Source organism: Ischnura elegans, chromosome 5 (genome assembly GCF_921293095.1).
Source record: "Ischnura elegans chromosome 5, ioIscEleg1.1, whole genome shotgun sequence".
Classification (NCBI taxonomy): domain Eukaryota; kingdom Metazoa; phylum Arthropoda; class Insecta; order Odonata; family Coenagrionidae; genus Ischnura; species Ischnura elegans.
Window position 1 is genome coordinate 105,009,392 of NC_060250.1, and position 24,800 is coordinate 105,034,191.

The following is a 24,800-nucleotide window of genomic DNA, read 5'->3' on the forward strand; positions in this document are numbered from 1 at the left end:
AAAACATGCAACGAGTCGAAATTATTTTCCCCACTATTCGCTACCTTCTACAATTAAAACTTAAAATTTACAAACTTATAACACGGGCAGTCGACTTGAATTACTTGCTTGAAAACAAAGGATTTCTCCGAACACCAATAAAGTTTCCGAACAAATATGATTCGCCACAAACGTTTAATGGAATATCCATGTACATCATTAATGCAATATATATCATGTGGAATTCAATACAAATTGTTTCCTCTATAGGCAAGTAAGTTATTCACACAATTAAGTTTCAGTATATCGGCACAGTTCAGGGTCTATCAAAAATTTCAGTGAGCATATTAAAATCAGCTGATACGAAAACAATAATAAGTGACACAACAGCACTTTCCACACGATTCACTTATTCACAGTTGTTCCATCCATCCTCAAATTCACCATCACATCCCTCTGCTTTTTCCAAATCTGCAGCTGAAATATTGATACTATTCCATCATATTACATGAAAGCACAGCGGTGACGTTGCCACCTACTTCATTTCCTAAACAGAGAATGAATACTGAAATTAGGGAGTCATACAATATAAAGCTAGTATTAGAAACGAAAGCTTCTAGTTCATACAGTAAAGCTATATCGTCACGATCAAAGCAATAAAAGTTGGTACATATTTATTTTGACATGCAACGAACAGACTTCGAAGCCTAAGACAATTACGAAGAAAATCAAACATATTTAGGTTTCAATGATTATTTCGCATAACATATATCTCACGTTAAAGGACCGATCGGATATCGGTAAATGATTCAATATTTATGCCCGATAAATCATCATTATAACAGTAAAATTATGACCTAACCCACCTGTCTGAAGCCATTGTGATATTATCAAAACAACAACAATCAGCTGATTTCCTAAACGAGATTTTCAAAGCGTATTATATAAATCCACGGTTTAATATAATTTTTAAATGCAAATGAAGCAATTATTTGTAATTGCAAGTCAATATTCCATAAAATACAGAAAAATATATAAAATATCTTCTCCCTCATTGGTTGCGCAAACTGTTCAGAAAGTTTTTCATACGGGAAGGGGCGGAGCTTCCAAATAGCTCGCGCAAGAAATAGCATGCTGCTATTCCGAACAAAATTATTACTACGCTTCATTCTGAATACGGGGTCGTTGCAATAATGACCCGCAGAATAGCATATGCTATTTTTTGCAACGCTTATCCAGAATAGCAGCCAAGGAATCACAATCAATGCATTTCGTTTTCTTTGATGAAGGAAACTACCCTATTATGCTGTTAAATGAGACATCATTTAAATCAAGTTAACTGCTCAATGTTGGTATTCTGACTGTAAAATTTGTCCGTTTCAGAATAGGGGGGGGGGGGGTAACAAAGATTTCCAGGCTGGAGGGCGCACTGGGATGCGTCCTGTTGCCCCGGCGGCCCAGCACGGGCCTGATTACATACTCTCTAAACACACAGAAAATTAGTACATCCCACCTCCCCTCACTAGCGGATACAGAAAAAACTCGAGGGGTGGGCGCAAAAGATAACTTGAGTTACCTTTACTTTTATCCTAATGAAAATAATCAAGTAACACACAAAGTTTAAGAAAATTTTGTGTTAAATTCATTACACACATATTCAAGACAGTGCCATCTCATGATATGAAAAAGTTATAATTGTGGTTCTGCAATGCTTGACCATACCGGCGGGCACGCATGGGAGGGTGCGCGCCCCCTGCGCCCCCATCTGTATCCGCCACTGCCTCCCCTCCGACTAGCAACAATTATCAGTACCTTAATTTACCGGGAGAATACCTTAAAATATGAGATCAACATTATAACGTTAAAGCCACACCAGAGAGAACAATTTTGCCACCTCAGCAGTGCCTAATTGCACGAAACGACGACTATAAGGAAAAGAATCACTCAATACATAATAATGAAGGAATAATAAGACGTGAACAAATTTGAAAAAGGGCCAAGTTGGGAAAAGAGACAACGAGGGCAACGAAGCCGTAATAAATTATTTAGAATTAGATATTTTAGCCAAGGGCGTACCCAGGATCATAACTGGGGGGTGGCAAGTCATGGTTTGGGGGGGAAGGGGGGGAGGCAAGCCAAGTTGTGACATTTTAGCATGGAAAAGGTGAATGAAACCAACATTTCAAAAAAATTATAACAGCATTTCATTATTTCATGAGATTATTTCTTTGAGAAAATAGTTTTCTTTTAGTTACATATCTTATACTAATACATATAATTTTTCGTGGGTTTTAAGAAATTTTGTTGGATAGTTTCGTTTCAATTCAGCACTGATTTTGCTTAAAGACTTTTGCGATTTTTGCTTCTAGGGGTCAGCTGCCCCCCCCCCCCCTGCCCCTCGCTGTGTACGCTCATGATTTTAGCCTTCAACAAGTAAAAGAAAGATAAAATATAAAACGATGAAGCACATGGCCTCAGAACCAACTCGCTACACGATGGTTAATCGTCAGGATCAATAAATGGTTATTCAAAACCTCCAAAATGGCATTTTTCACTATTAAAAACCCATACATAACATACTGGGGATGGTTATTAGTATTTACAAGTTATTCATTTGAATTTTCTCGAGGCCATACCAGAGGTACCCGCTCGACACTGGCAGGGATTCTGAAGCTCTAAGTAGCACGTAAAAATGAGTATCTTGATAAAATGAAAAATACCACCTGCTTTAATATCTTTTACACTCCCAGCGGGTTTTTATTTCCTACTTATTATACATACTGCAAGCATGTAAACACAAATTACATGAAAATACAATATTGTGAGTGCAAAAATTCATGATGGAGTCGTTGTGATAACTACTGTGACTAAGTCAGTTCCGTAAATAATCCTTTCACACGTAGGAGAGCCTGGTCGGAATACTCGTATACTAGCAAAATTCTTGAGTAACGCCATGCTTTTGAATAAGCGATGAAGCGATTCAGTCGATAATGGAGAAGGGGCATTCACTCAGAGCTTTAATCCAATAGGAAATTTGGATAGGAGATGATAGAGCTCGCCGCGGACTACGCTACAGGTAGGTCCATTTCTCACATTCTATTCAGTAATTAACCCAGAATTCTTCTCAGTACGCCGGCCAAAACTCTCCGAAAGTTCACAAGAGAAAGAACGTTGAATGAGAGAAACCCTAATCACCCTTGCATTTTAATTTGTTACTGGGTTGGCTAACATAGACGATCAATACGATAAGGCATAACCAGTTTTTGGTGCCCTTAATATTATTGGTATGTTACAGCATACAGATTTACACTCAAAATTATAGGCGTCATGCATCGAAATTTGTATTTGTCAACGATTTAAACGATAAATACCACTAACGGAATCGCCCAAATGATTTCATAAAGTAACTTAGGAGCAATAAATTAATTTCATCGTTTCAACAGAATATAATTTCGCCTTTATTCTCTAATCGAATGTGCAACGATACCCCGCCACACAATGCGTGCATTCAGATCGCCGATGATCTAACGAATACTTCGCCAGATGAGTTAGCTAATTGAAACGATTTGGCAGATGCTCTTGCCGTGACGCAGACGAGAGACGGGAGTCAACTGGCGAACCGCAGCGCGAACAAACGACAAAGGCGTCCAAACACATCCAAAAGGGTGGAGACAAGAGGTCTATTTTTGATTGCACCTCCTCCCTCTTTATTGCCACATCATCGAGTTCCGGGAGCCCTTCAATTGAGTGTAATCAATGCGGCGGTCTAATCCTGCCAGAAGCATAGATGGGGTCACTACTAGAAACGGTGCGGTATACGATGAGGTTCCTTCCTCCAAATACACAAATCATTCGCTTCCGACACCTGAGGAAATTGAATACCGCTGAGTTTCTGGAGAAAACGAAAAATGCTAATCAATTAACAAAGATGTACAACCCATCTCCAGAGAATCTAAAGCAAATAGGGTAGTTTCCTTCATCAATGAAAAATTATTTGTTTTTAGATATACCGGTTTAGACGAATGGCAATGGTCAATTTTATCCTCATTTGGAAAAAGTCCAGATTGGCGCCCATGCGATACCACTCCACGTGACGTCACATGGACCTAGTTTCTATACGAGTAGATAGGAGTTTTACATCGTCTGAGATTACCAATGCACGCATGAGGCACATAGCTCAGGGAAACATGTCTTAATAATCACCTATTAAAACTGGCTAAGGTCGGAAAGTTTTCCTCGTTTGATAAGGTATTAATAATCCTTATTTAAGCCAAGCGCTACCAGCTAGCAGGGTACTCTGCTACCTGCTAGCATCCTGCGTCGTATCAGCGCTCAAAGTCTCGCCCCAAGGTCACTTCACTTGCAGCAGCGGGAACCAGAACGACGTCACACGGAGTTTTCCCATCATTCATACTTAGCCGTCGCGTTTTCGCGCGCTTGAAAATTTTCACTTTTCCTTTAATCGCGAAAAATAGATATCGTCATTTAAAAATCTAAAAGCGTGAAATACGTACTCCAGGAGTTATAGTCTTTCGATTTAGGCAATAAAAAAATAATAGGAAACCACCCTATTCTTACTCTACGATATTACTCGATGAAAGAGAAAATTGACTGATTTTATGAATCGGATTCCCTACACGGCCTACGTGGCTATTGCCAAATGCACGCATGTACATTGTACATGCGTGCTTCTGAAGTACAATCGAGCTTCTGAAATCTCTTACTTCAATCAAAAAGGATTAATCACGAAATTGAGCAAATTCACTGCCAATAGCGTCGACTTCCCGCCATTACGGTTCCAGTTTAAAATCTGGAGGTGATGGATATTTTCGTGGGAAGCCTCATTCCTAGGTGGGAGAGTATTGAAGGCTCTTCAAGCTCAATCCCCCGGATGGGAAGTAAAGCCAAGGCTGTCCTTTGTACCTTAAGCGGACGCCGGCACAGGGTTAATATAGTACACCCTTTCACTAAATTGGCCAAATAATCTTATCTGCTGGATGGCTGATATTTATCCAAATACAGATTCCAACTTAATTGATAAAAACTGATACAAAAAACACGCGTTCTCTGATTAGAAGGGTAATGCAATTTATCCTGGGAGTTCAATGGCAAGCAAAACTTGCCGTAAATACAAATTCAAAGTAACCTCACCCGTGATAATTTAAGGTAGAGTCGTGAGAAAAAACCCTACGCACTCTTAAGAGAAAATATTAGCCCACAGTAAAACATGTTTAAAACTAACATCATTTATTAATATAGAGTTTTTTATTTTATTTTTTTATTTATTTTCATTCCACCGAAAACAGCTCGTATTGGCCTTTACATCGGGGATTTTTCAACAACTTATAACAAATACACGTTCACAAACAACCATGCCCTGGATAGCGGTAACCTACCCAGGCGGGACTCGAACCCGCGACCTCTTGTTTGGCAGGCAAGGACTTAACCCCGTCGCCACCGAGGGTTCCGCACATCAGAACATCGTATCGATATCTTACAAGGACACTAACACACACGCACGGGATTTTCACTCCTCAAAAAGCGCAATCGCTTGTCTCCCATTAACGCATTTCATCCGACTGATAAATCTCGACAACCCGGCTATCAGTAGGGTTTAAACGGGAAGCTAACTACTAGGCCACGACGGACTCCAGCAAAAGGGGGCGCTTCAGCGCAAGTTTTTAAGCAATAAAAATATCACATTCAATACGCACGAACAAGCAAGTTCTCACTTCACGCTGATATTTAAGTCTCGATCATTATATTCCTTAAGTATTTGTATTTATTTTAAAATGCATCCAGAGGGAATCCCTACTACCTTTCAGGTTATTTTTGAGGGCTGGTGGCGGAATGTTGTTCGCTTACACTAGAAAAATGTCCGGAACCGGCCCTGGCTATCAGCAAAATGCACGCACTAATGCAAAAAGGCACGAACGTTTCATTCGACCCCTATCGCATTTAGGAAACGGAGGGTTTCGGCGTGGACGACTGCTACTAAGCCACTTTAATAAACCACTGCTACTAAGCCCGTTTTGGCAATAAAAAGTGATAAATATAGCATTCAAGGTTATATTGACGAAGTTTAAAGTTTATCAAAAGAATTTTGTGCTTTTACGATGAGTGAGAATGCATAGGCGTACTCAGCGAGGGGCAGCTGCCAAGCAAAGCAAAAATCGCAAAAGTCTTTAAGCAAAATCAGCACTGAATTGAAACGAAAGTATTCAACAAATTTTCTTTTAACCCACGAAAAATGATATGTATTAGTTTATACTAAATAATAATGTAAATAAAATAAAACTTTTTTCAAGGAAATAATCTCATAAAATATAATAAAGCCCTATTAAAATTTTCTAAAAATGCTGGTTTCATTCACCTTTTCCATGCTAAAATGTCACAATTTGGCTTGCCCCCCTAAACCACTGCATGCCCCCCTCTAGACCATGGCTTGCCCCCCCCCCCTAGTTAAGATCCTGATATAAGACAAATATTGAGAGTATGCAACCCGCGTGCCACCCAAATTGTCCGACTGGTGTGGCGCGCACTCGCTCTCGGTGCGATATCCCGGAATCCAAAGGGCAGAAATGAAAGATTCTTGAGGCGATACACTGCAAATGTCTAACGAGTCGTTGTAGAAAACATGTAAGTGATAGAATAATCCGAGAGTGACATCATCTTCAGTTGTGTCCGAAAAACGCCTAAAAATACCAAAATTTCAAGTGCGATGCGGCACCTTTTCCCGGTATCCGATTGCAAACATAATTTTCATGATTTATTTTCTCACCAAATGAAACAAAAATGGGGGCGTCCCATAAGAAATTCGAAAATTTTAAAAATAAGGACCACCCCAGGAAAACTCTGTGCTTCACAAACGTCCTTTCCCCCGCTATCCTTCCCGCGTAGTTGCAATGAGACAAGGGTGGGGGATGGAGGAGCGAGGAAGCAGTCGAAGAAGACAAGCGACAACAACAATGAGTAATACATGGTGCGGAAGGATATGCCCCTTCTCAAGCACTACGCTTGTGCGACACCATTGGACGACTCCCCTCCTCCACCGCGATAAAAAAATCGAGATGTGAGCGAATTCTTCTCGGGTTTCCCGACCGACTGGAGGGGTCATGCCCGGAACTAGGGCGGGGAGGAGGGGACACGTGCCCCGGACGGCAGATTTCATGGGGTGGCAAAATTTGAAAAGTTTGTTACAAAAAGCTGTCCAATTTTACTAATTAAATTATTTTACCCATTAATGCCCAGAAGATTTTTTTCTAAATATTTTACATTTTCGCTTTAATTATGATTAGACATCATATCTGATGCGGGAAAAAATATTTTTTTAAATCTAACATTTACATAGTACTGACTCCTGTATGTATCTTAAGATACATCTGGGCACTTGAGGGATTAAAAATGGACATTATCATTTAATTGTGTTGATGCACGTTTTTGCTAATTAATTCATTACTCATGTCTTCATAAGTAGTTTTTAATTCTTGAATTTGAATTCGTACCAAGTAAATGATTCCAAAATTTTCATGAAATAATTATCCTCCAATAATTACTAATACTCCTGTTGAAGATGAAATTACTAACTAAAAATTCTGTAGAGCAATATATTCCTATTATTGTCAACCTTATGCCATTTAGAGAATACTGCACACAAAGTAGCTGTTTTGCCATTCGAGTCGCAAACTGATTGCAGTTGCAACCATATTAGCTAAGCTTATATGCAAAAGAAGGCTACATTAGTCAGCCAGGGTAATCAATATCCAAATATGTATTGATGAATTGATAAAAAACTCATTTCCTTCATACTACTACATACTTTGATCTGCAATTAGTCACATTCGTGTGTGGACAGAGATGCTAAGTTGCAGAGTAGTTGACCTTATGCAGAGGAACTTATGCCAACAGGAATAATCACACCATTAAGGTCTAGTCTGTACTGACCTTTTAATACAGGTAATGCAATCACCTTATGGACTAGACAGGAAACCATGGTGGGAATTTGGTGGTGCATAGCCTAGTGGATTCTTCCCATTCCAGCCAAAAAAACTGTCACTCTGGAAGAAAAAAATTATATCTTTATAATTAAATAGTAGATCATATGAGCATATTTAAATACTTTAACAAATGTGACATTGTAAATTTTTGGGACAGCTGATTAACAATGAAAATTCTCTAAGAAGCTAAAGGAAACAAAATGAAATATAAAAATGCGTAACTGATTGAAAAAACTACTACAAAGACTAAAAATGAAGTGCACTACTTTCCTGCACTCATCCTGTACTACTTCTTAGGAGCAGTTTTCATTTGATGCTGAAAGAAGGCATCCTTGAGGTCTAACTTTGCTTCTCAAGTGCCGCAGCCATAAAAAAATACCTAAGGTAGTTCCTCCAAGGCCGGATCCAGGATATTTTTTTTTGGCTGATTGGGAGAGAAGGGGAACAAGGTCCTGACAGGCATAGTCTTCTCATATTTGAGGTAAAAACAACATATACCAGTTACTGTACAAAATATTCTCATTATTTTAATATGAAAGACATTTATATGAAATTAAATGATTGAGGCTCCGTAATGCACAAAGCGAAAGAAATGATAACCATTCAGCACTGACATTGCCTCATCATCATCAGAATCAAGAAGACAAGGCTCCTTGGTCTTACTAGATCCATTCCACCATAGGTGCTGTCCAGTGAGGGGAATGTTCTCCACCACTTTCTCAACAACCTCCAGTGGGTCTGGTAGTTGGAACAAAAACATTGGGACCCTGGATGGGCAATGAGCCAGTGTTTCATCAACGGGACTTTGGTCTGCCATTGGCACAGCCTCATCTCTGACCCTGGTGTTTGGAGGGCTGGCAGCCGGATCACATGGACCTTGGTAAGGGCGCTGACTGCTCTCTCAAGTGTGTTGCAATTTATACATTTCCAGATATTTCCTAATTCTCCAGGAAAATTAGCAGATAGAAACATAAAAGTGAAGTCCAGTACACAACAAGTTGCGCTAGCTACTTCCAAAAGATGAGCTGACTATGATTGAGTGAAGAATATCATGTGAGAAACTATTATTACAGAAAATTCTTGTAAAGGAAAGGTATTGGAAGAGAATCTTCAATTTAAGGGATATAGATATCTGGAAAAATTATAGCAAAAATATAATAAGAAATTTATTTTTTTCCTTGCTTTTGGTTCTTGCTTCAGTTGAGAATCAAGAAGTCGAGGCATTGGGTTAGTTTTCAATGGATGATACATGCGTCAAAAATCTACATTTCCAGGACACTCCCCAAATTCCCGGAGTTTTAAAAGAAGACTGAAATCCCAGTTTTCCAGGTCAGTGGACATCCTCTCTCTGTCACCTGAGGGATGATATTCTAGGACATTTGCTTCCAGGCCAGAAAGTGGAGGATTTAATCTGACCAGAAGAACTAGACAGCAATGTTTGTAGAACATGTCATTAATGACTGTAAATTAAGACACATTTCTTGTACAGGGTTCCCACTCTAACTACATTATAAAATTCACGGTTTTTTCCAGGTTTTCACAGTCTAAATATCATCAAATTCAGTTAGTAGATCAGGCATTTCAGGCAGAAATACTGATCACGTAACAATCATCGCCCGCTCGTTAACTAAAAATGTAACAAACGCAAAAGATGCCTTGAATGCAAACGCAGCAATGAAAGTGCTATCTCTTATGACGTCACCTATAGTTAGCAAAATTTAGTTCCGGCTAAAGGGTGTGAGTGGGAAAATGAAGAGAGCAGGGTGGCAGGGAAGTGAAGAAGTGCCTGATTTTTTGCCAGGGTTAATGTCTTCCAATCGCAGGCTTAAGGTCAATGTGCTGCCATGGCACACGGACCAATTAATAATGGCACTTCGAATACTTGCGGGCAGAAAAATGTGTGGACAGTATCTGCATGTACTCGGCCTTGAAACATGTTCGAAACTTTGATTTTTCTTTCACTCTGCCTATTCTAGTTCTACAATCAAGTCCGAGAGATTTCTAAGGTTTTATGATGAAATTCACTGCTATTTTCAGGCTTTTTCACGGTAGACAAAATTCACGGCTTATTCACGGTTTTCATGGTTGAATGGGAACCCTATTGTATTATTCCTGAAGAATCCTACTTCCTGACATCCCCGAGTCATCAGATCACCAAATCAAGGTTTGTGCAAGTCAGAATCATCTATGTAAAGTGCCAATCCTGTACAATATTCTCTGAGAAGAACTATTACACTAGCCCATGTTTGAACTTCCCACATCAACATTATAGTGCAGTGGTTCCCAAACTTTTCTTGTTTGAGGCACCCTTGGAAAGCCTTTCAAAAGTTCCCGGCACCCTTATAAGGAATTAGATATTTAAAATCTCCGTAGCTTTTTTATTATTATTTATTTATTTGTTTCATTTCGAGAGTTGGCATGCAACAACACCTTATACCTAGTCCTAGATGATATGAGAATACTGTTTACACTGATTCTGCCTAAATAAAAAAAAATGTATTACGATACAAATATGTAATGTGAAATTTTGGCGGCACCCTCAAAAGATCTCACGGCACCCCTTAAGGCCGCGGCACACCGGTTGGGAACCACTGTTATAGTGTGTTTGCCCTCATCAATTATGTACTATTGGTCTGCCTAGAGTGCACAGGATTCTCAATAGGCAACACCACTGGTGGAAATTTTTTGAGGGCTCTCAAAACTGCATCAACACCATGAGGTGCCCATTCCACTGGGAATATCACAGGGATAGGTCACTAGTTAGATTTAACGAAGTTCAATTTCACCCACAACAATTTAGCAGCACATGCTCCTCTAATATTATTTTGACATACAAGTCCATGAGGTATTTCAAACTCTTTTATAACAAATTATACCCAGTAATCATAAGTTAGGTTACAAGAGCAGGCCATTCCTACTGTCCAACCCAAGCTACTTCAGTATTATCACAGATATAACACCTTTGAGCATCACCGTCTGATCTCTTGAAACAAGCTTATATGGCAGCTTTAGGAACTTCTAGCATGTGCATTCCAGCTTCAGACTTTACAATTACAATATAACTCACTTGAGTGAGTGGCTCCAGTGCCTAATTCACATGTCTGCTTCATTTGCCTCATGGCATGTAGCTTTAAAGATTGAGCAACTTACTCATGTAATGCATGAAAAGAATTGCTTTAAGTTCTACATAATCATCTCACTAGGAGGAGCACCCTAATCACAAGTGCTATCACAGGACATTAAGTCCACTAACAACAGTCTTATAGAAAGAAGTGCCAGGGCAAGCATGTACATATTAGATAAACCCCGAAAAGCTTTCATCGCACTGTACATAATACTCATCCCCACTTGTCATATACAACATCTACCTCATATCCAGTATGAGTCACGAATGTTCCTAATACCACACACTGCTATTTTTCGGCAATGATTCTTATCAAAAACTTTCTTTGCCCAACTAATGCACTTTCCCCTTACCACAAACAAAACACCTTACCTACCTCTTGTATCTGGCAGCAAATTTACAGGTAGAGCTATAAGACCCTTGACCCGAAAGCTCAGTAAGGTTGATGAGTGTGCCTTAGGTTCTCAAATCAAGGTTATTCTATAGCACTTCAGAGATCATGACACGCACTTGCACTCCAAACAGCAATATTGACTGTGATTAGCCTTTTGTTTTGATTGCAGTATTAATTTCTGGATACAAACTGACAGCTTTAATACCCACATTCCCTTTTATAACTCAGATATCATTTTCTGCCACAAAAGGACAGACTGAATTACATATTTTCTTTCTTTCATTAAAAGAAATTTATTAAACAGGGAATCAGTTCTTCTGCAGGTACACTTACACCAGCAACAACAAACATAAATACATATTTCACTTTTGTAGATTTGCAATTTCACACCCAGAATCTGTCTTTAGGCAAACATTGTGGAGTATGTGTGGGTGCTTGGAAATGCTTAAATGCTAAGTTATCATCATACCAAAGCAATTGTGCCCTCCACATGGAAAAAGGAAGCATACACAGAGTTTCATTCAATCACAAAGAGGACTCAAACTATACGAGCCGAAATACCACATTGCCAACAATTATTTGCCCGGATCCTGTCTTTTAAGCCCTTTTACCAAAAACAAGAACAAATGAGAGGCATATATGCTCCATAAAATAAAAATAAACATTTGGTAACTGAGATCTTCCATTCTTTATCACTGCAAACTAGTCCAATCTGGATCATTTATTGAGTTTACATATTCTAAAACAAATCATCATTCATCATTTGAATCTACACCAAGTTTCACTAAATAAAATTAACCAAGCAAATAGCATGTGGCTCAAACAAACTCTTTTCTTCTTACTTTTGAAATTATTAGAGATTCAAATCGTTTATCACAAAAAATATTAAAATCAGAAGTCGATGGAAGAACTACATATTAATTGACAAAAAATTAAACTTTCAAATTAACTACTACTTGGTTTTGAATCACAGCAGTAATTTCAATAAACAATAATATCAATTAATGAAAAAGCAACTTAAAATCTTATGAGTTCACCTACTTCAATGTTACAGACACTCAGTCTCAGAACATCATTCATTCAGTAGGTCTCAGATGTCAACCAGGTAAATGATTTAAAACCTATGAGCTAAATTTCTGGTTGTTAACCATTACCAAGATATTGTACATGGCCTTTTCACCCACTTTAGAAGACTAGACAAGAAATGCTCATCGACGAGGGTTATTTTGAGCATTAGGCCTTTCCGGAGGGGGAGGATACACATAGTGTCCCATTTGTTGCTCCCGAGGACGCTGAGGAGGCATGTAATAATTGCCAACCAACATATTGTCCACCGTAGGCAGACGTACATTTTGCTGAGCATAAGGTCTTGCTCTATGATAATGGAGAGGTTGACGAGGATGATGGGGATGATTTCTAGGCATGGGTGCAACCTGTATTACTGGTGGAACTTCATAGTTTGGGGGAATGTTGTAACCATGGTCCCTCATCCATGGTATAGCACCATAATTATTCACATGTCCGCCATTGTGATGGTTATGTCGCCCTCTGTTATCATGCCTCCGGTTGTTTATTCTAGCCTGGTAATATTCACGGACATTCCTCATAAGGATGTCCATGTTATCATTACCAATAAGAAAAGGATTTAACGGTGGGGGTTTCGGTTGATTGGATGAAGATGGCTTTTCAGGAAGTTTAAGGGTTGGATCATGCTTCAAGTTAATATTTGGATTTTGTCGCATGATTTCCTCTTTTGCCTTTTCAGCCTCCACCTTAACAGATTGAACATGTAGTTCTGCATCATCACTATACAAAGGGCACCTGAAAATTCCAAGGGAAAATACGCCAGTGAGAAAAATCACATAACAATGAATTCGTTAAGTAACAAAAATCAATATAAATATAGTTTCATTTCAAGGCTGTAGTGAGGAATTACTATTTTGGGATGGGGGTACATTTGAAGAGGAGTCACATTTTGGGGGGTTTTATTTGGAGACAGTACACTTATGACCATTTCGACCACACATTTGAACATTTTTGAATCCCCACTCCCTTCTAATCCAAGCTAATGCAGCAATAATAAAGACAAGCTTAAAGCATCATAGTCTGTTCTCTTGAAGAGAGCTTTTATGCCACTCTCTATCATCACAATTCATGGTGCCAGAAATTCACTTTCCAGCCAGGCCAAATTCCAGCCAAATTCACTACTGAGCACATATTATACTACCTACCTGGTAAGCCAGCATCCTTATTGTACATCCTTATTAATACAGCACTTTTTTACTGCGTTAAGCTTTCATAGGGTTACTCACCCATTGTCCAACCACCATAAGTAGGGAAAAAGAGTACGGCAACCCAACTACAACCTTCACACATTCTTTTCAATGATTCAGGAAAAATTATATAGGAACAGGGGTTTATTTGAGGAGGGAGCATATTTTGGGGGGTTACCGCATTTCTCCGAATATAGTCCCCCCCCCTCATTTTGAGGCTTCAGTTTTGGGAAAAGTTAAAAAAATGCGTTTGAATATAGTCCCCCCCCTTTACTTTTACCACAGGCATTTTTGGAAAAAAGGGGGGACTATGTTCAGACATATACAGTATATAGTGAGACAGCACTCTTATGACCATTTCTGGCACACTTTTCGAAAGGTTTGAATCTTACAACCCTTCCATGCAACCCCAGTCCCCTTGTTGTATCAGCCTTGTTTCAAATTAAATATACAAGCATTCCCCTTTTATATAACAGTATTTACAAATACATATGCAGAATAAATATTAAAAATACATTGAGTAGTCTACTTACAGTTCACTAGGGCGATCCTTGTAGGGATTGAAATGCTTATAGTCTTTCACAGGTTTCCTACAAACGTAGCACATGACAGCACCACAGGTACATGTCATTTTATTGCATCCACTTTCTTTAATGAACTTTTTGTTGCACTTCCAGCAGGTCCTTCAAAAAAGAAGTTTAAACACACCATGAATAAAAAGGGAACTCCACGAACCATGAAGTTCAGAAATACACTCATTCATTGCATTAAGTCAGATATTTTAGGAAACTAAATATACCATTAATGAAAATAATAATGTTAGATTCAATTTATATTTTATGTTTAACATAAATGATGAGTTTTTTTTCACTCTATAATATTTTTATATATACATAATAGAAACATAATTAGTCACCAGCTGATGCCAATGAATAGGCTAGTAAGGCCTTATAGAGTTTTTAAATATTTTCATTTTTTTTAATGAATGAAAAACATGAACACAAACATGAACAGCATACTCCCAATTATCGGGCTGCTGTTTATTCGTGTTTCGGATTATCCGTGCATGAGCTCAAACCACTTCAATGTTTTACAGAAAAATAAAATATCACACAAAAGCACCAGAATATTCGCATTTTAATGCAAGGCTAAATCGAGCTAATTATTTCCATTAGAATCCCCATCGTAAAATAGAACTAAAATATTAACTTCCTGACAAGGAATGTTTTTAGTTTACTAGGGCATCTGCTGTAACATTGCAGACGACAATCAGCGGCAGGAAGAAACACTTGAATAATTTTAGGAGATTCTTCAATGGCAAACTAATTGTAAATTAAGAGTAATGTCATCTGCAATTTTTAATATTATATATTTCAATAATTTTAATAAATTTAAATAATAATAAATAATTCATATATTTCATATTGTAACCGTAGCCGCTTGGCCGGTTCCATGAGGGTGAATGGGTGCTTTGTGAAAAGGAGAGCTTATGTACATGATATCACCTGTGATTTTTTTTTCTTTCTTCATTTGTTATGTGAGTGCATGTGTGTGTAAGCGTGTGGAGTTTGCTTATCAGTGAGTTGTCTTTCCCCCTCCCTTACCTAAACCTACCGTGTCCTTATCGAGTGCATGAGTAAGAAACAGAAGAGTGAAGTGCATCCCCCACCCCTCTACCACCTTGCCTAGTGACTCAGCTCCCCAGCTTTCAACCCCCAAGGTTTTCCTCACCCCCTATGATTCAGACGAAGAAATTCGGACAAAGAAATTTCCCTCCCAACATTGACAGTGGATGAGTGATGTGAGGTTTTTTTTCCGGTTTTCCCTCCTTTACCCCACCCCCCATCCTGGATTAAACCCCTCCATTTGGGTATAAACTGTCTGTGCGTGTAAGCCACAGGGTGGTTTTTTATGAAGGATCTACATGGCTGACATTCTTGGGGTCAAAACCAGTAGTCATTGCCATGAGCAAACAGTTTTCAAGGCTTTTCATCATTCGGCTCTGGACTATTTTTCGTGGTCATATTGCCGATCACGATCGTTGAGTATGCCTATCTCAACATGAGGAGACGAGGATGTGGGTGGAGGAGAGAAAAATTCTGAAGCGACATTGGAGGTTGGACCGAGGAGGAGGAGGCAGCTTTCTTTGGAAATAGGAGACGGTACAGGAGATTTTCCAGCACCCGGAAAAGGTCAACCTCACGCACTTCACCAGTAGCTCTGTCCACCATGCCGGCAGCAGAAGGCGAATCAACCGTGTAGTATGAGCCAACCAAAGGAATCCGTTTACCAACAACTACAGACCCAAAAAGGCCTGATAAGTACTGTCCATACCCCAAACCCCAATTTATACCCTTAAAAAGAAGAGACATGTTAATGAGAGGTCCCCATCAATGCTACTTTCTTAGTCCAAAAATATAATCCCACTGTTCAAGAGGTGCCCCCCCCCATTTTGCCATAAGTCCTGGTTTCCTAAAACTACTGCTGCGCGATGGCGTGATTGCACGCTTGTTGCCTTCACTAGACGTGCTCCTTTCTTTCCACCATTGAGGTGCATGATCGCGCTCAGTGATCACGGAACCACCGATCAGCTGTTGCATGGTAACAGCTGATCAGTGGATCTGTGCTACACTGCTAGGATCCCGGGCAACTTAGGCGAGACGCGACTACGCGGCGTGGTGCCTGACAGTATAGCTTCCAACGTCGCGCAGCGGTTTTGAAGCATTTGTGCAAACCATTTTTCTGAATAAATGATCTTGCACCCACTTTTGGAAACCAGATATTACATGAAGCAGTAGGAATAAGAGCACAACCACGTTATCACTGCTAAAAAGATCGAGGTTGGGAAAAGAAAGCTCTTAATCACTCAGGAAAGCAATGCAAAATAACAGACAATGTATGTAAATAAAAACAGATTGTAATATTTATTTTGTGAAAAGATTGGCTGATAGGAGAACTGAGTGGAGAGCTGCGTCAAACCAATCCTAGGATTGTTAACCAGTGATGATGATGAATATTTATTTGAACTACGAACATTAAAAGATATTAAAGTGAAAGTTTGGATTACTCGTGCCGCCTCTCCCCATCATTAACCCGGATAATCGGGAGTTTGCTGTATATGTAATTGCAGTAAAAATTTTTATTGCCGAAGTAATTTTTTGCTTAGATTTCTTGAATTATTATTTTTCTTTTCAATGACAGGTACTCATTTCTTGAATTTTGTAAAAATGAGAACAATAAGTTGCATGCATGCATTAGTATATTAGGCATAATACATAAAAATCTCATATGGTAAAATAATTCTTGGAGGATAGGTCAAACGTATACGATGCAAAAAAGTTGTTAGCCAACGTTCCAGTTTATTTAAAACTATCGTTAGGGCTATGAATGAAAACATTAGAACAATATAAAATACAATGATATACAATATTTTTACATAAGTAAATATTACGAAAGAGTTTTTTACAATAATATAATTTTTTTAAATATATATAAGAGAATACACAAAAAAAATTTGGTAATAGCTTAGTAAAGTAATATCAATAAATTTGCGCAAAGCTAAGGCATGTCAAAATTTTTTGTGTATTCTCTTCTTATATATTTTTTAAAATTATATTATTGTAAAAACCAGTCTTTCGTAACATTTATTTAGGTAAAGATATTGTATACAGTGAGTCCTCGTTTAACGTCACTTACCATTCCTGAAAAATGTGACGAGAAACGAAATGACGTTAAACGAAGCATAATATCCCATAAGAAACAATGTAAAAAGTGCATATCGGCTCCTAGACCTCACAATTCCTACGCAAAAAAAATGTTAGCGTATCATATCGGGGGCATTTTTTACGGTGGGAATGCCAAACTATCGCATAAATACGAGTTCCTGTCTTCATCGACGACAATAGCAGCAGTGACGTAAATCCTTCTCCATTTTTGTATCTTCCAGCATTTGCTTTTCGGCTTCGCTATGGTGGTCGCCCGGGCGAGCGTCGCCTGGGCATCATCCAAGGTTCTTAGAGTACAGTCTAAGAACCTTGGGCATCATCATCGCTGAAACATGGTCGCAGTTACAGGAACCAAAATTATTGTGAACTCGGCGAAAAAAGTGATGACAAAAACTCCGAGTTCTACACGGAAAAATGCCTTGAAATCACTTTTTAGGTTCCTGAAAACCATTATGTCAAGTAAAACCTTGCGCACCTACGGAAGAATTCATTTTGCAGAAATTTTTGCTAAAACCGTAATCGCAACTATCAATAAACAACACTGTTTTAAACTTTGTATAGACTGACTATATTACCGCCCACAAAACGAACAACCTGCAACGCCCGCCGCTTCGCCTTTTTTTCGCGCGAAATTTGAAAGACGTGACGTTATCGCGAAGCGTAGGTGCGATAAACGAATGACGGTCTCAAAATTTTCGTGACGCTATCGCGAAATGACGTTAAACGGGGTGACGTAGAACGAGGACTCACTGTATCATTGTATTTTATATTGTTCTCATGTTTTCATTGATAGCCCTGATGATAGATTTAAATAAACTTAAATGTTGGCTGACAACTTTTTTGCATCATGTATGTTTAACATATACTCCAAGAATTATTTTACCATTAATTAATGAGGTCAAGATAAGAAGAAAAAGAAAAAGAAAAAAAATCTCATATCAGATTTTACCTCACAAGAGCTTCAGTCATTTTGTTTTCAATATATGTCCGTGCTTCCACTTCAACATTCTTTTCTACTTCTTCACACTTCAAAGGTATATGGCTTTGCTCCTTGCAGATTCTACAAGAAATAGGATAGAGAAGGTAATTGATTAGTTCAGTACCTACTTTTTTTTTCATTCTGACATAAGGCAAAACATGACATTATGACAAATTTTACCCACATAAGCCTAGCTCACATCACCTAACATCAAAACATGGGTGATTAATATTCAGTTACACCTAAACAAACACGAGAAGGCCTAAAAACAGCACTGTAACATTAATAGGTCAAAATCAGATGCTTTTAGGATGACATTACACTTAAATATAAACTTTAATCTTAGGATTTACTAAATGTGATAGATGTGATTTATTGAAAGTCACCACTAACATTTGAGTACATATTTCATTTGTCTGATACATGTCTTACTTTTCTTATCTGAGACCCAAAAGTGTACAGTAAATGGTAATTAAAATCTTATTTATAATACACAGCATAGCTGAAGGGTACTTCACAAACTTGATGGGTTAAGCTTCATGGATTTCAAATAGGGCTACAGGAGAAAAGTACTTCCTGTTTCAGGATGGGATGAAATAAAAATAATAGAGAAATTTTCAAGACAGTAGTACCGTGAAAGATTTCATCCGCTGCAACAATTTCCAATTATGTGTGTGCCACAAATATTCTACAATGGATTTTATATCTATCACATTCACACAAATCCATCTAATAAATTTCCTTTAATAAAAAGTGTTTAGGTGAATTCAATCATTCCTGTGATGTAGCCAGTCACAACTTTAGAGAGCCTTTACACAAATATCATACTCTATTATGTAAGATCTAATTAAGATTAAAATGAATTTAAGTAACATAGAAAATGTGTTATGAGTTATCCAGTAACTGACAACTTTTTTGGTGATAAATTTGACAACTTACAAACAAGATTTCGGAATGCATGTTGTTAGTATGTCAAGGACTTATTGTATTTGTGCATAATTTAATCGCGTATGGAGGACACATGAAAAGCTATTCCGCTGCATGACTATAAGTACAGGATATTAAAGAGATAAGGCATTTTGGCATGGCATGCTTTTTTGAGAGGGTTCCTTAAAGAAACGCCCTTACAAAGTTTGTTATTATGAACCTTCGGTTTTCTGATCCAGTGAACTTCATAATAATGAGAGTTTACTGTATCTACATGCTAATTTAGGTGTATTATAAACTCCACCATTGTACAACACAATGGTTCCCAGCTGTAATATCAGCGATGATGAAAAAATGATGGTTGACAATCGATTATCACAAGAGTAAATTAGCATTCACAATCAAATACACATTATAAAGATAATTACCAACCTGCAAGTTTCTTTCATACACTCTGGGTTTAGGCACTTAAAGACTTTATCTTCTGGGGCAGGAATAGTTGAGTATGGGCAAGATGGACATATCTCAAGGCCTTCAATTCCTGCGGCATTCACCTCCTCAGCCTGCAAACGCATGACCAATTTCCCAAAGGTGGACGGAGCAAGTATTCCCTGAAGCAATAGTGGATTACTTTTTTAATAAATATATATACAGTAAAAACTTTGTACGATACATGGCACTATATGGTAGAAGTTATTACTATTAGTCGAATAAGACATTTTAATACATCCACTGAATTCATTTTTACATGATGCATTTCATTATTACCACAACATTTTCCAGAGCATCATGCACAGCCAAGTTCTTTCTTAAATATGTCCTAATGTTAAAGGATAGGAGGTAAGAGAAAGGATGGAATTTGGGTGATGGGAAGTGGGACAAAGTTGGGAAAATTTTTAATGTTTAAATTATTTTAAAAATGGAAAATAATAAAGAATCCACTGTTGATAAATATTGTATATCGTTTCATAATTTAATTTTATGTAGTTAATGATTTGATATACATATTCATATTGTAAATGAATTTATAAGTCATGATGTTGTAAATTATGTAATATACTTAGTGGATTTCTCCATTTTCGGGTTATCACCACGTTTCGTGGTCAGAGGTGATGACAGTTTCGCCAGGATTCCACCTGATTTGACCTGAAGACGCCTGGTGGAATCCTGGCGAAACTGTCATCACCTCTGGCCACGAAACGCAGCGATAACCCGAAAATGGAGAAATCCACTAATTCTGTATGCCACGGAAGACTTCGAGACAATATGTATACACTAGAGATGTGCGAATAGTATCCGCGAATACTCGAATACTAGAAAGTATTCGATATTCGAGATCTCGAATAGTTATGCCAAATGTACCGTCTCGAATACCTCGAATACTTTGAATTTCGCGTCATACACTGTCGCTCGCACGTCGTTGGTAGTTGACTCGGAAAAATGAGGCAAACTTTAGTCATTTAGTGCCTGCAGCGCCGTTTTAGGCAAGCTGACGAACTGCATTAAATACGCGGCTTAGAGCGGTGAAAAGAGTTCGACGTGGGGAACCGAAATTGATCGGGTGAAAAAAATCCGAAAATCACAGGTGTCCCCCATCAGGAGAACCTCAGTGCCGTGGGATAGCATCATTGGCGCATTTCCCACGATCCGCTATCCCCTCCATTCGGCATTCACCCCAACCAATCTGACGATTGGGTGGGGTGAATGCTGAATGGACCTCTTCTCCGAAATCTAACAAAAGGTCCCAGCTCGTGCAGGGATCGTATTACGAAGGCCTTAGCTTCGAAAACATATCAAGTTACCGGAAAATAATAGAATCGCGTTTCACCCTTCACTCTTTCTGCGCCACTGACCATTTTCCCGCATCCATCTTTTGATAAAAATAAGACGAGGTGTTTGCCATGTGTCATTTATGGATAATAACGACAGGCACTTAGTTTGAATCTTCCCTTGGAGATGAAACTACCATAGGGAGAAACTCAGTGCCGTGGGATAGTGACATTGGCGCATTTCCCACGATCCGCTATCCCCCTCCATTCAGCTTTCGCCCCACCCCCTCCGACGATTTCCTCTTTTCCGAAATCAAACAAAAGGTCCCGGCTCGCGCAGGGATCGTATTACGAAGATCTCAGCTTCGAAAAAAATATCAAGTTACCGGAAAATAATAGAATCGCGTTTCACCCTTCCCTCTTTCTCCCCACTGACCATTATCCCGCATCCATCTTTTGATAAAAATGAGACGAGGTGTTTGCCATGTGTCATTTATGGATAATAACGACAGGCACTTAGTTTGAATCTTCCCTTGGAGATGAAACTACCATAGGGAGAAACTCAGTGCCGTGGGTTAGTAACATTGGCGCATTTCCCACGATCCGCTATCCCCCTCCATTCAGCACTAGCCTCACTCACTCACTCTGAGGATTTCCACTTCTTCGAAAGCAAACAAAAGGTTCCAGCTCATGCAGGGATAGTATTACGAAGACCTTAGCTTCGAAAAAAATATCAAGTTACGCGAGAAAAATAAAATTGGTCTCGCGCCCACCCCCTTTTCTCACCCACTGACCTTTTTCTACCTAACTGCTTCGAATTTCCCACTTTCTGGAGGTCAACTGCTGCATGAGTCATCTACTAGCCTGAAAGGTGTCTAACAATGACTTTCGGCAATTATTATTACACCTTCATTGGATTGAAATATTAGTAATGTGCGCGTAATTTAAAAAAGAATAAGACCAAACACGACGTATTTCTGACTTTATTTAAGCATTTTACGCAAGAAAATAAATGTCGGAAAGACGAAGAAATACGACGGAGGCTTAGCATTCTGGCGTAATGCTCAAATAGGGTGCTTTCCTATTATTTTTTTATTGCCTAAATCGAAATATTAATACTCCTGTAGTACGTATTTAACGCTTTTAGATTTTTATAAGACGATATCTATTTTTCGCGATTAAATAAAAAGTGAAAATTTTCAAGCGCGCGGGTAAGTATGAATGCCGGGAAAAACTCCGCATGACGTCGTTCTGCTTCCCGCTGCCGCAAGTGACGTGACCTTGGGGCGAGGCTCTGAGCGCTGATACGACGCAGGATGCTAGCAGGTAGCCGAGTACCATGCTAGCAGGTAGCGCTTGGCTTAAATAAGGATTATTAATACCTTATCAAACGAAGAAAACTTTCCGAACTTAGTCAGTTTTAATAAGTGATTATTAAGACATGTTTCCCTTAGCTCTGTGCCTCACGCATGCATTGGTAATCTCAGACGATGTAAAACTCCTATCCTCTCGTGTAGAAACAAGGTCCCTGTGATGTCACGTGGAGTGGCATCGCATGGGCGCCAATCTGGCCTTTTTCAAATGAGGATAAAATTGACCATTTCCATTGGTCTAAACCGGTATTTCTAGAACCAAATAATTTGTATATTATGAATACACCAATGGTGGTTAACGAATCACAATCAATGCCTTTCGTTTTCTTTAATGAAGGAAACTACCCTTTTGCTTACATAAAATTAAAATATTCCATTAATCAGCTAAATTCCTGTTTGAATCCTTTAAAGGCAATCACAATTACTCGCCAAAATCTCGGGTTTCCTGCTGCATAGGCGACCTAGTCAAACATTTTCACATTCATCGTTTAGTATTCGAGGTATTCGAATATTCGAGCAATGATTTGATATTCGAATTCGATATTCGTATTCGAGAAATCTACTATTCGACCCATCCCTAGTATATACGTATTGAAAATATCTATTATATATGCTTGTGTTATAAAATAAGTAAGGAATGATTGAATATTCTGTAAAATGCTTGGCTGAATTTTTTCCCTTGCTACACTCACACCGAATAATTTACTTTTCATATGCAATAACATTGAGAAATTACGCCTAGAAGCAGTGACAGCATTCCGGTTCTATTTTATGAATTATTGTATAAAATTATATAGATGTATTTCAATATTTTTGTTTGCCGGGGTACACTTCGTCATCCATGCAATCCTGAATGGATGAGGAAACGCCCCATGCTGGCAAGAATGGGTGTTGGGGTTTGATAGCCTTGCACTTCCTTTGCAAACAATATGCTCGCTCCCTCCAAGCCCGGAAGGAGTCCGTGATATTGTCCTTGGTTCAGAGTCTTTTGAGAATAGTTTACCTACCTTTTTCCAAAAGAAAGAGAGTCGTTTTCGACGGCTTATATGTGCAGCCAAGTTCTCAAATGCATGTCCGGAGACTTGTGGATTAGGTCCTCACTTCGGAAGGTACAGAGTTAGCACAAATGGGACACGTGTTCATAACTAACTACATTTCTCCATTCCCAAAAAAACGATTGCACGTAAATAGCATGATCAGCGACACCACAAGTCAGAAATCGCTCATCCGAGTCACTGCCAACTTGACGTGCACACCATTTGTTCCCTCCCGTTGGAACGAAAATATATCATTTATTTATAACCACTACTAAGATGCACAGCATATTCTTGGCTAGGAAGTAGTGAGAAATTAACGCTGCTTTATCTCAGCAGGGATTCATAAAATGAATCATAGTATGCAGAAAATATTATAATAAAAAGGCATTATATATAAGCCTGAAAAAAAAATACCTAAATGTATAACCTGTAATCTTATAAATCAACTCTATATATAAAAAATATGAGATAGTTTGAAAAAAAACTCAAAAAAGTTGCCGCGGGCTGTGTGTGTAAAAAAATACTACGAACGCCGCAGCCTTTTTTTCCCTTCGATTGATCCCAGCATCATCTAAAGATAACAGCAAAAAAAAATCTTAAATAACATAAAATTTTTTGTGCATAACGACTTATTTTGGTCATTTTTTTATAAATGTAACACTTCTAAGTCTAAATGATTCCCTTCGATTGATCCCAGCATCATCTAAAGATAACAGCAAAAAAAAATCTTAAATAACATAAAATTTTTTGTGCATAACGACTTATTTTGGTCATTTTTTTATAAATGTAACACTTCTAAGTCTAAATGACGAAAAAAAAATTTCAGATCACGACAAAGTTAAATTTTTTATTTCGGGCTGAAAGTGTTAAGCTTTAGATAACAAGCAAATTTCTTGCTTCAGGTGTAAAAAAGGGATTTTGTCGCATATATTATTTGATGTTTTTTTCATATCTTGCCAACTCGATATGAATACATACCTGTAAAGTTGAAAGTGAGAACTCAGCTTTACAATCTCCATGCATGCATGGAAATGATGACTTCCCATCACCAATTATCACCTCAGCCCCCCTGAAGTAAAATTTAAGTATAAATTAATGATACATTCATTACTATACAGCATAAAAATAATGCTATTTTTTCTGAAGTGATAAAGAGCAACTTCGTGAAAGAATCTCTGTAGCTAGTAGCTAACTTTTTACTGGTAGAAATCGGAAACAACCAC

The 24,800-nt window shown here is 38.4% G+C and overlaps 1 protein-coding gene across 1 annotated transcript in view; it reads right to left on the reverse strand.

The window, feature by feature from the left end:
- Positions 1 to 11,767: 11,767 nt before the first annotated feature.
- Positions 11,768 to 24,800, reverse strand: part of LOC124159377 — a 37,551-nt gene continuing 24,518 nt past the window's right edge. Inside the window, exons 5-9 of the mRNA XM_046535149.1 lie at positions 24,556 to 24,646; positions 19,831 to 20,009; positions 18,442 to 18,552; positions 14,301 to 14,450; positions 11,768 to 13,315 (exon numbers count right to left, since the gene is read on the reverse strand). Coding sequence (XP_046391105.1) covers positions 12,703 to 13,315; positions 14,301 to 14,450; positions 18,442 to 18,552; positions 19,831 to 20,009; positions 24,556 to 24,646 — 1,144 coding nt within the window. The 3' untranslated portion in view covers positions 11,768 to 12,702. The remainder of the gene's footprint in view (positions 13,316 to 14,300; positions 14,451 to 18,441; positions 18,553 to 19,830; positions 20,010 to 24,555; positions 24,647 to 24,800) is intronic.